The sequence below is a fragment of the Anneissia japonica genome, unplaced genomic scaffold, assembly GCF_011630105.1.
Source record: "Anneissia japonica isolate Jap-2015-1 unplaced genomic scaffold, ASM1163010v1 scaffold287869_len1821871_cov162, whole genome shotgun sequence".
In the NCBI taxonomy this organism is placed as follows: Eukaryota; Metazoa; Echinodermata; class Crinoidea; order Comatulida; family Comatulidae; genus Anneissia; species Anneissia japonica.
The window spans coordinates 1,504,663-1,518,219 of NW_022741034.1; the positions used below are offsets into that span (position 1 = coordinate 1,504,663).

At 31.3% G+C, this 13,557-nt stretch overlaps 1 protein-coding gene across 11 annotated transcripts in view; it reads left to right on the forward strand.

Annotated features, from left to right (window-relative positions):
- LOC117118512 (RNA binding protein fox-1 homolog 3-like) overlaps positions 1 to 7,187 on the forward strand; it is a 61,335-nt gene extending 54,148 nt beyond the window's left edge. For all 11 annotated transcript variants that reach the window (XM_033263132.1, XM_033263130.1, XM_033263127.1 and 8 more), the window contains exon 9: positions 3,170 to 7,187. In XM_033263132.1, coding sequence (XP_033119023.1) covers positions 3,170 to 3,214 — 45 coding nt within the window. In that variant the 3' untranslated portion in view covers positions 3,215 to 7,187. The remainder of the gene's footprint in view (positions 1 to 3,169) is intronic.
- The last annotated feature ends 6,370 nt before the right edge of the window (positions 7,188 to 13,557 follow it).

The window sequence follows — 13,557 nt, forward strand, 5'->3', positions numbered from 1 at the left end:
AATTGATTCAAAAGTTAAACATTAAGCTCATAAAGACCAAAATTATATGAAAATATTGACTGACATGTTTTGGTCATAACTCAATATAATCTGACCAACCAACCATGTGTCTCATTTCAAGAGGCCTCACATGTACTTCATATACTATTGGAATTTATGTTGAATTTTAGTGGTTTGACCTTTAAAAAAAAAAGCATACATACGAGAAACATAGTTTTGTATTATTTGAGCCATAGATGGATTATTTTAGTACTTGTTACTTGCTTCTCCAATATCCTGTCTTTCATATATTTGTATACAGTTCAAATGCCACTCATACTAGCCTGTACATAGACCACTTTCACATTTAAACATACCAATGACATGGTTTGAATATAATAATTCTCACCACCAATGCACCATGATTACCAAATAATTAGCACCATCACCAAGTGTGCTGTGGTTGTGTACTTACACCATATTAAAAATAGTATAATCACTATCATATTATCATGATCATATCATTACCGTATAAACAGTATATCATATTATTGGATTCTTTGACATCATTACCATATACCACAATGGTGCTATCATTACCATATTATTATTGTCACAATGGTACCATCATTACCTTAATGTCACAATGGTACCATTATTACCATGTGGCACAAAGGTGCTATTACCATATCATTGTCACAATGGTACCATCATTACCATAATGTCACAATGGTATCATTATCACCATGTTACAATGATACCACAATAACCATATTATCACAATGGTACCACCTTACAATTCTATGATAATGGTATCATCATTACCATAATGTCACAATGGTAACATTACCATACAGTATGTCAGAATGTATGTCATTACCATTTTGCTATTACAATGGTACCATAATTTCTGTATCTATGTCAAATGCAGTTGTATCATCATTATTATCATATTAATACACACTGATATCACCATTTATAATTGTCACATTGGTATTATCTTTATTATCACAACGGCGATATTGTCACAATGGATTGTCCCAATTTTATCAGCATTACCATATTCGGCACCAACTTATATTAATGTGATGGTGGTATCAGCATTACCATAGTATCATATTGTTGTCTTAATAGTACAATCATTGCCATTGTCACAAGCATACCAACATTGTTATGTAATCACTGCTTGACATAAGCATCTATAATGTCATTGGTATTGCTATCATTCCTTGCATGTTACCATTGCCATGTTGCCATCATCGTTTATCATATGATCAGCATTATTTAATACAAATCTAAAACTGAGTCCTTTAGAAAAAATAAAAATACCGATATGAATATATCATTAAAAACGTTCATAATATTTATCACACAGATTCCATGGGCTCCATTATTTAAACATAATATGTTATAAAATATTATTTCCTCAATCTTGTCAACTATGATATGTTATATATTACCATGTTTGTAAAGTAAGTACTGAATATTATCTAAAGCAATGTACACAACCTCAGATATTTTTAATTAATTTTGTCATAAATACATACAAAGCTTTAATATTTTGATGAATAATTTGCCTTTTAATTAACAAATCAGTACAGTCCCAGGTTCATAGTCATTTGCTTATAAATTTAACGCGTACATATCAATGGCTCCGCCCCCCTGGATATTGTTGCTAAGGCATGCATATTCTTGGTGCTGTTCTGATTGGTCAGTTATTCAGTTTGATCGACACTCTCGACTGGTCCATTTGTTTCAAGCTCTCTGCCATATACCATAAAAAATCGGATTTAAACACTGGTTAACTGCTCATTTTTGTTTTGTCTTCAGGATGGGTTAAAATTAGGGAATGGGTTACTAGTTCTGAGTCATTATGATTAAGCATTAAGTATAGGAAAATAATAATAAATCCACCATTGCGTTCTGTGTTGGCAGTTCGCTAGTTTATGATTCTGAAGTTTCAAATAATGTTAATGGCTAGACAGTATCAGCCAGGATGCAACTGCCATCTTAGGCTCTTAAGAAGTTCAAAAAGTCAGTATCATTATTTTTTAATTGACCTTTAAAATGGTTGACAAAATTCTCAGAGGATGTTGGGAGTTCAGATTTTCACAGTTGATTAAGCACATCTGCTTTCTCTCCTCATTATTATCTTTTTACTAATTAGCATATGATGGTAAAATGCATACAGAGGTGTTATTAAAAATGCTGGTTGTTTTTTTTTTAAAGACAATTTGAAGCATATTGAAAAAAAATTTGAATTAAAAAAATAGAATTGCAGTGTCCAAATCCTAGGCATATTCAAATGATTAAAGAATATAATAATAATTTCCAATATCTAGTATTTACATATAATTCAATAACTTTATTTAATTAAAATGTATTTTTTATAAATTGAAAATATAATTTATTTGCTGATACAGTATTTTAATAATCCTTGTCTAATAATAACATTGGTTTATTTGGGAGGTGGGTGGTGCATATTTTTACAAATTTTTAATATGATTATTAGTACACTTTCCCTCAGTTTGTAGACTAATTTGGGAACTGATAATGACAAATACAAATATAAAATATTTTAAAACTAATTTCATAATGAAATTAATTGTTAAAAATATATAACAATGCAACATCAGTGATGGTAATAATAATGATAATAACAATGACAATAACAATATTATTAATAATGTGAAATACATTTTTTTTTACATTTTTATACATATTTAGAAAACCAACAAATTTCAATTTTATATTGCCAGTACATAACAATACACATACACCACTATCTTAATGTTGCAATTTGCATAATGATAATATACACTTATAAAGATAGGTATAAGTACACTCTCCTTTATATTATATTTATCAAACTTAAATATTATTTACAATACACTTATTGTGTGCCTTTTTCCTTCCTTTTATTGCTCTTTCAATAACTGATTTCATTCAACATCATTTTCACCAAATAATTGTTTTTATTATTTCTGCTTTCATTGTTCTTCCTAGCAGTTATTAATTGCACTATCCCATATATTTTTGATTTGCAGTGCTTAATACTTTTATATTTCACTATTTTATATTTTTTGTCAAGTATCATCTTTACAGTTGCATTATAATGATTACAAGTTTACAAGAAAAGTTATAATGATTTCAAATACTGATTTAATGTCTTGTTTTTGTATTATTTCAGGCTAGCGTGTATAGAGGAGGTTACGCACGTTATACTCCTTATTAAGTGTGTCGTCTATGGTTCTAACAGTTCATCGGTTCCTTGCTAGCCCGCCGTTCAGTGCCCATGGTAATGTGCGTGCTACACAAGGGACGGGGTCAAATCTCAAACCTGGTTCCAGCAACATCCTAGACGTTCGTTTCTCCATCCTCACAGATATTCTGGGTGTACTTGTGTCTATGTGCTGTCGAAGGTTCAATGTTGTGTCCTTCCTAGCAAACTGTCTTTTCTCTTGTGTGCTTTATGTCATGCAAAGTTGTATGTATCAGAACGGATGGTGTCCGTAACAACTCCTCTTGTCTGGATGGCGCCATCTGAAAATTGATGGTCACTGAAGTAAACAATCTAACTATGTTAATGAAGAAATTTGTAACTTGTTGATGAATACGGTGCAGACATTTAATTGACAACAGTAACAGGGAACCTCTTTTTGAGTACAAACCAATCGATGTTATCTTTTATAAGTCTATATTGTGTAATTTGATTTATTTATTTTTTAACTGGACCCCGACTCCTTTAAGTGCAACGTAGAATAACTGTTGTTGTTACTTTTAATTAAGCGCAATATTTCTTCGTCAACTCTGTAATCTGAAATTTGGAATGGTTGGTACTTATAGAAGTTGGAGTATGAAAACAAAACCAGATCTAGATGTTATTGGAAGATAATTACCATGGCAACTGACTAGTAGCAAGCTTGTGGTCTACAGAATCAGGATATTCAATGTGGTGCTATAAAAAAAAAAAACTCCTAAGTCTACCATTTGAGAGAAATATATTGCAGGAGAGAGTGAGAATTACTTTGATTTTAGTAAAAAAAAAAAACCTTTGACAATGGTTGGTTGATAAGCCAATGCTGGAGATAACACTGTACAGAAGTCAAGTCTTGGGATACAAATAAAAAAAAAACTGATAAAAGTTGCTTCTTGTTTTTACCTGTTATTACTAAAAATACAGAATTCAACCTTAAACAACGGGCTGGGGGGGGGGATTTGATATTATAATTTATTACGCACAAATAATTAGCTAATTTGAATTAATCTTAAAAGCTTTAGAGCAAGAACTGTGTGGACGTATTGCAGTATTATTAACTTGATACTGCCTGTGACTAAATATCTTTTGGTAGTTACAGTATTTTTCAAGATTTTGGACAGTGTTTTCTCCAGGTTTTTAAAATTTTAAGATTATTAATGGAATTATTTAGTATTTTAAGGTGTACGGTAGATAAGGCTTAATTCAAATGTATAGTTTAACGAATGTACTGCACATTCATGTATTCTTAAAAACATTGTGCTGTACTATAATAGATAACATAATAGATGCTGATTTTATCTGAAACTGTAAGTGAAACAGTTTCATTTTCTGATTTTATTAAGCACTCTATCTGAGGTGTATTAGTCTGTGTCATAGAGATTTGATAAGAATATTCCTAAACTTTATCTATTTATTTGTATGTCTCTTGTTTGTCGTGAGGCAAACCTGTTCAAAATCTGTACTTCTAGTGAATTTTAGAACTGCATTTCAAACCCGAAGTTGAGAATTGTTTTCAACATGTTTCATCTCGATGCCTTTGATGTTTTGAATCGGATTCAAATTATATTTATTGTAATATAAATTTAGGAAATAGAAAGATAATAATCTGTAGCTACAAAAAATATTTTAGCGGAAAAAAAGGGAAAAAAATTGTGCAATGTTTTTGCATGATGTATCCCTGTACAGTACATTAATAGTGTTTTAGGCTTTTTCGTATTTTGGGCCAAATTAATTTGTTTATGTTCTTCTGCTGCGCTTTTTGCCATTGCTTTGTTTACTAGTTTTAGTAAAGTAATAGGGAAGTATTGCGACCTTATAAGAACAACAACATGTACTATTTTACTAACAATTTTAGAGATTTTTAAGCTGATCCCCATTAAAATTTGTTAAGCGAATCCCCAAATATCTGTCACAGCATTATTTTCTGTTTTTAAAATTCATCAGTCTTATTTGTAGTTAGAAAAACAGATGTTTTAGTAAACGGTTTTACCAACTCAAGATTCGGCAAAAGTAAATCTTTGACATATAAAAATATATGATAATAAAGTGTCCCAAATGTTACCCAAACTTACATAATCAATCTTGCTATAAAAAAAGAGAAATCCAAATTTTAACTAAAACAGTTTGTGTATTCTATTTTGTAAGTACGATTAACAAGAATGACGATGTGACGTATTTTGTTATCGTTCTCAAAAAGGTTGCGTACATCGCAGCTGGATCTTTTAAAAATTTAATAGGTGCTTCAAATATCAAATTCGGGTTTAGATGTCATTTGGAATTTAAGTTATTAACGGATATTTTAGTGGTTGTTGCTTAGTTTTATAAAGGTAATATGTACTGTTGGGCTAAAATAATATAGATTTTAAATGAATAAAAATAATTGTGGAATTAGAACTAATGAAATATAATATGTGCATACATTTAATGATCCTAATACCGTACACGAATTGTACATAAGCCTGACATTTCTATCATATGTGTATAATATAATAGTTTTTTTTTTTCACCAGCAAAATTTCCTAGTAATTATATCATTAAGGTAAATACATAATGTACTATTTTTAAAACCTTGGTGATGCTTTAGTATAGGCTGTCGAATCATGGTAACAATTTTATTTAGTTAAGAAAAAGTTAGCAACTCCTGATGTGACAATCAAAATTAACAACAACAATCTATTTTAAAGAGTAATGATTAGTGTTACTCATTTTTTTTAAAGGATTGTATTCAGGAAAGAGGGTGAATTATCTCAACTCAACTCAGCCGTCTTTAGTAGATTTTTTTTTTTAGAAACATGTTCTTTTAGGTATAGGCGATAGTGTGTGCTATGTATATATTATATACACAAGGTGTTTCACTGCAATTTCTGTTTTTATTTGCCCAAGTGTGCTTCAAATATATTGTGTCTAATTTGTAGGCAATGTTTGATTGCTGTCGGGAGAGGGTCGCGTGTCAATCTTACTTCTTAGGGTTCGCCAAATTATTTTGTATTTAACTCTTGACTTTTTATGTGCTAATCAAACCAGGGTAGAGTGTTTTTGTTCTCAAAAAGCTCCGATAGTGTGCTCAGTGGTCACAAGTAAAAGAAGGGAAGAGATGCAGTCAAATAAAAAGTTTTTTAAAAAGTAAAGTGTGCTTATAAATTCAGATTGTTCTTTAAATATGATTTTTTTTAAATTAAATGAAATACAATATTGTTCAAATTTTTGTTTTCCTGTTGTCCAGCATCCAAGTTGGCTTATCATTTATTATGTTCAATTGTTTACATCATATATTTATTGGCTAATATGATGAAATTGAATGCTTTGTTAGTTATGTTGAAACAACTACTTTATGTAATATTGCCTTTGATATTGTATATGGTTTAGTTTATATTATCTTTTTGTGTTGGTCACATTGCCTGCACGTTTACGTTTAGCGTATACGTAATGACTTGTGATAGAAAAAACCCTTTGGAATTCACCTGATTAGAAATTGAAATTATTGTCTTGATGCATTACTGTAATATAAAGTTATGTTTGTTAAAGTTTTCAATTAGTCCACATTTTTGGCGATATTTCTTCCAACTGTTTTTAAGCACTGTTTCTAAACCTCATCTTTGAAATTATGTATTTTATTTATACAGTTTATAGATAGTTTTAAATATGGTTTTTAGTAAGGTTTTATCAACTCATGTTTTTTTTTTATTAATTTACATTGTTAAAAACGTTATAGCGACAAGCTATAATTGTTTGATTTCTCTCACACATGATCACATGATGATCATATGAGTGTGGGATTTGTTTTCCTTTGTAATATTATCTTTGTGCGTATCTAAACCAGTATTCATTCATGTATTGTGTATTATAGTGAAGGGCGTGGGCTCTCGTTCCCGCCTTATACCTACGTTCTTTGTAGATCCATTAAATCTGTGCTTCTTGCATTAAATGCATTAAACACGTACAACTGGAATATTGTGTCCATATGTTGTTTTTTTTGTCTGTATGTGCATTAAAAAAATTGTTCAATATAAAATATTAATAAACACGTTTAATATAAACTAATATTTGCCAAATGGAACACTCCTGAAAAATGTTAGCTGTCAGCCTTAACAACACCATAGACTTGAATAATATCTTTAGCTTGAGAGTGAAGATGTTTGCCTTTCAATCACAGGATCCTGTTTAAAATCCTGTAAGTCACGATTTTATAACTAAAACAACTCCATTCAAGAAGACTCATAAGCCATCTATAGCTATGTTTAAACATTTTATTTTTTTTAATTTTATTTTATTTCAATCGTCCAACAGGAACTCTTCGTTCCCACTTACAGTCGAAAATTGTAATAAAAATATGTATAAAATATAATATAATCAGTACAATAAATTCACAAGATATAAAAAAATGAAATGAGTTACATTAGCTCAAGTTGTGTGATCTTGTGTGCATCCTTGCAAATGATACTATTAACACGCAGTCAACATTGCACCACAAGAATTCACCAAACAACCCCTAATTAGACAGTAAAAAATGCAAAACTGCTGTTTTTTTTTTCTTTTCCTTATGGCTTGCAGTCATAATAATTTTCGTATTGTAAAGCCTGTTAATAAACCAAAGCTGAATTATTTTGATCGGTCTCAGAAGTTTACAACTTAATTGATTCTTGTAGATCAGATATGCCATCTTTTCTTTTACAATTCAGAGAAAATTAATCCTTTAGTTTTGTGGAATGCAAAAATCCGCAACTGTACTTACAATGTATTTATACAGTTGTGCCCTGAGCCATGGTTGTTGGCACCTTATAAGATCAAACATTGGTTGATCAATCTTACACTTCAGCTGTATTACGATAATATGCCGAAAGGTTTTTAAAATTTGGGTCTAAAGGTAATACTCTAATGAAGAAGACATCATAATATTACAGTACATTAATTATGATTTTGAGATTAAAATTATAGTACAGTAGCTGTTTTTGATCCATATGAAAAGCTGCATTGTTTCAATGTGAACTCGCAGAGTATCGGGTGATTATACAGTACTTCGCTTTGAACTTTAAAAATGGTTGTGACAGTAAGTATACTAGGAATAATTTCAATAAATATGTGTTTGATGAGTGTAAATAGAGAGAAAGGACATCCTAGAATTGATAATGCTGTCACTGCTTGCAGGCTTTCACCACAACAGAACAACCAATTATAGCCTGGGTTCCAGGGCCTGATTTTGGGTTACTCACTCTTTATTGCAGTTAATGCGCGCCATACCTAATTTATTTGGCGTCCCATACTCTATTTCTTTTTTTTTCGGATTCTGTCTCAAAATTAACTTGCTCGTTAGTGGCGCTATCCAGAATGAGAAAAATAATGATGGACCTGTAGCAAGTCTAAACCAAGTAGTGCCTACCTTCTGTCTATTTTCTACGAAGGTACAGTACTTTTATGTTAACAAAATGCATGGAACCATTTCAATCAACAATGCAAGAGAAACTGAATAATATGTACACACTGAAACCATTTTCATGGCAGAAAGAAATTCAAAATTAATCAAAATGTTATGCAAATAATCCAATTTGGTCAATCGACATAAATAAACATGCACACAGCATAGATTTAGGTCGATTGAACTAGAATACGGGCATGCGCAATTCAAACTATGAATTGGCTTGTTAGAAAGGCCGCTAAGGATTATGGACTCCATACTATAATTATAACAGGCCCAATGTATACTCCATGAATCGTGCAGTTAAACCCAGAATTCTCTGTGAAGTGTACAGAGGGAGGCACTCTGATCTACGTTAACCCCCTGTGGACGAGATGCTCTTGCAAACAGCAGGTAACATGATGAGAAGCTTCAGAAGAGAAAGCCATCGAAATGAGTCTGTCCTAGTGTTTCGTAAATTTGCAAAAAAGACAAAAAGATCCAAATTACTCGTAATTTCATTTACTTAAAGAAAAAATGCAAGAGAAACACATAATACCAATGTATTCAACACTACCTACCAGGGAATGAACTTTTTTGGACACCTGTAAATAATGTAGCAATCTACTTATTAAATTAAAACAAGAAATGTTATATCCATGAATAGATGTAAGTTTATGTCTTTATCTGTCTATCAATCGCGGAAAAACTATCTAAATGAGTGAAGTAACAAGCTAGTACTTTACGAAATTATACATACATTAGACTCTCGTATTTTGCGCAATATAAATGAATAACCTTTAGACAGAACAGAGTTTAAGTAAAAAAGCTTATTGTATGCATGTATTAGATAACAGAAATAACATCCAATTAATATTAGTAATTGGTTTGAGACTAGTGCAACAATAACACTGCCATAAATATATGTTTTTGGTCCACTGTTGATAGAAATGATAATGAAATCAAAGATCGTATACACTAAAGATAGGGCACTCTTAGATTTCAGCAAATTCTGTAACAGCTCAGTATCCTCGTGTAGTGTGACCTCTCGCCTATAGTAGAATACATTATTTCCAGTCTAATAATATTAAAAATATTTATGAAGACCACATATCCTGTTTTTGTAAATCAATTATAAATAAATCCAATAATAGCCCCCTCCAAACACAGAATTTCAATTTACATACAACACATAAAAGATTATTTTAAGGGCTGTGTTATATCACATAGTTTAGGAAAGGAAAAAAGAATGATGCAATATATCTAATAGAGTGAATTAATTATCAGGAAAGTACTATTGTTGATAATCCAAGTCAAAGGAATCGATAGCAAAACCACTTCATATAAGTTTAAGATTATCGTTAACTATAGAGGGCAGCAATCTACCTTTTTTCGTAATTGTAACAATAAGCAGATAAGAAAGTACAACATACTCCAAGTATTGAAATGCACGCCATCGTGTTTGGATTCAATATTTCGACATTAGTTATGTCATCATCAGGAATGACAATAAGGGTTTCCACATGTGGGAAGACCACATATCCTGTTTTTGTAAATCAATTATAAATAAATCCAATAATAGCCCCCTCCAAACACAGAATTTCAATTTACATACAACACATAAAAGATTATTTTAAGGGCTGTTTTATATCACATAGTTTAGGAAAGGAAAAAAGAATGACGCAATATATCTAATAGAGTGAATTAATTATCAGGAAAGTACTATTGTTGATAATCCAAATCCAAGGAATCGATAGCAAAACCACTTCATATAAGTTTAAGAGGGCAGCAATCTACATTTTTTCGTAATTGTAACAATAAGCGAAAGGTCCACCTATTAATCTCAGATAAGAAAGTACAACATACTCCAAGTATTGAAATGCACGCCATCGTGTTTGGATTCAATATTTCGACAATAGTTATGTCATCATCAGGAATGAAAATAAGGTTTCACTTAATAGAGGGCGACAGACTGATATTTTGTGTTATGTTGTTAGCTCCCACCGCCCCCCACCCCCGCCAAAGATCTTGTAAGATTTTTGGTCTTCCTAGATAAATATTATAGAGTATCATTCATATAAATTTACCCTTTATTTATAGTTCTATTCCTAACTATCATTTATATATATATTTTTTTTATTATATTTGTTGTTTCTATGTACTGAGATAGTTAAGAAATTTAATTAATACATTGATTTTTTTTTTATCATTATGAACACACAAATGATTTTGAGTGCCGCCAATCTGAAGATGTATGTTTTAATAAATACCATTGTTATTATTATTATTATTATTATTATTATTATTATTATTATTATTGAACTTTTTTTTTTCTTTCTTAATTAATTATGTACTACCAAAGGGCGGATGAGCTTCTCGGAGTCAACGACTAATTATAGATATTTATTGTTATCAACTCTTATGGTCCTTTAAAATGTGTTTATAAAGTCTTTATTAATAATAATAATAATAATAATAATAATAATAATAATAATAATAATAATAATAATAATAATGATAATCACAACTAGCAATTAATCATCCATAACAATAGTTGATATTAATGCCTTGATATTGGTAAATTTAGGTGTGCCACTCTAATATTTATTTTATATCTATCACTGATTTGCATTACAGTATAATAGATCAGTGCTTCGGTCGACGTACCTGATAACAAAAAATATCAGTCTGCCGCCCTCTATAATAAATATTTGCGGCGTTTTCCCTTTGACGTTTTAGACCCATGAATGTCCTTACTACCAAAGAGTTTAGGCCAATCGTCTGAAAATGTACTCGATCGTCCCTCACCCGCCCGTAGTAGCACAAGAGAAAACTAAGTTAAGCCTCAGCCTGCTCGCCTTGATAAATTCACATTGGTCACACAGTTTAGTGTGAGGTTTTTTTTGGTAGACGGCATAATTATACATGATGTCACCATATACAAGCCACTCCCCCTCGGCTGAACCCGTTGTATTTAGCAATCTACCGTAAAAAATGGCCTTTTATATATACTTGTTTGAATCTCATTTGGGCACATATTTTTTCACCCTCAAATTCCTTTATAACGTTTAAAATTTATTTACTGTATATATTTTTTTAGCATTACCAAAGACAGTTATAGAGTTTTCTTATTATAATTTACAGTACATTATATAAAAAGTAACTTCAGAAATCTTGTCTTTTCAACAAATGTTTCCACTGTACAGTGGTGGTGGATCCAGGAATTGGAAAAAGAGACAGCCCAGAGAGGGACTTTCACAAATGGAGGTTCTACCTCAGCCCCACCATAGTTGGGGCTGAGGTTAAGAAAATTTATGATATGGCACCTCTAGATGGCCGCCACTGGTTTATAGTGTCACGTTGATCACTAGTCCATGCATCAAGGACTAGTTTTGTCCAACTACGCATGTCCAAATTAACCAAAACAATTGTTGAAATAAATGCTATCTACAGTATATGTAAATATATTACTGGTATAAATTGTAATTGAAAAAAAAGGTTATTGTATTACTGTACCATGATGATTACCATCATCAGGTGATACAATCATCTTGAATCCACATCTAGCAATGAAATCATACCTGTAAAATAGATTATATCTTATACTGCAGTAGGGTGTTCTTAGTCTTATGAAAAGCACCCTCTATACACCGTGCCTCAATCGACTTTGCCTAACACAAATAATTTCAAGTCACAATGTTGTTTTTCCATTAATTATAACAATCTGTACGTCAAATTTTATCTAAAGTCAAACAATTTTTCAATGGTATTTTGGATTTGACTTAGGCAAGTTCAAATGTACTCTATATAATAATTTGTATATAGGATTTGTGGTTATGGCAATCTTTTCAGTAAAAATGACTTCTTATACTGTATATTTGTTTGAATCCCAGTTGGGGCACATATTTTTCACTCTCTCAAATTCCTCTTCTATAATGTATGTATATCGAGCATTATAAACGATTGGTTATAGATTTATTTATTATGATTTACAGTATTTATGAAAGTAGTATCTCTTCAGAAATCTTGTCTTGTCACACTACCTTAGTCCATGTCTTGATATATAAAATGAGTACGAATGCACAAAGTAGAAACGCATACGTTGACATAATAGACATAAAATAAGTTTTTCTTTCGAATATTTCGAGCACTCCTGTGCTCTTCCTCAGCGATAACATATAGGCCTACGATTAAAAAAGTCTTTGAATCTAGCAAACAAGAATAAACTATGGCTGTATTCGACTGGTCGTTCTTCGTTCAACCACGCCCACCTGCGCAGCAGTAAAATCCTACTCAACGAAGACGATACTGAGGATGATACTTAATTAGGCCCATTTGGCCGAATCTGGGAAAAACGACCTGGTTAAAATTGGCCAGTTTTGGTAAAAACCATATTTTTTTTGACGGTTTTTTTTACCCCACCATTTTCAACGCTTACTTCTTTTGAGATGCCAGAGGATCTAAGATCGTTAGCAGTCCAATTCAAAAAAAAAAAAATTCACATGGGAGGGGATGGTCCTTTATATCCCATTATCCACCCCCATTGCTAATCCTAGATCCTGATGCGGAAGTTTGGAAGTACTGTAGTACATGCAAAAAGTTGATCGTAGGCTACTTATTTAGCTTACTTATTGAGATCCTCAATGTACCATAATGACTGTATAGAGGATCGGACTAACAGGGACCGTAATTTCCTTAATGACTACTATTATATATACAATCCCCAGGGTACTAGCCTATATTGACAATAGATGACTGAATTGAGGGCATTATATCCTTTCACTTGAATACAGCTGATTAATGTCCTCACGTTTATATAATCCCCAGAAATTTAGTACTATAAGTGTTTTATTATATAAATACGAAAAGAAAGTTAACAGCCTTTTTTCTGTCTGATACGTTCTCAAAAAGTGAACGCATAAAAAAA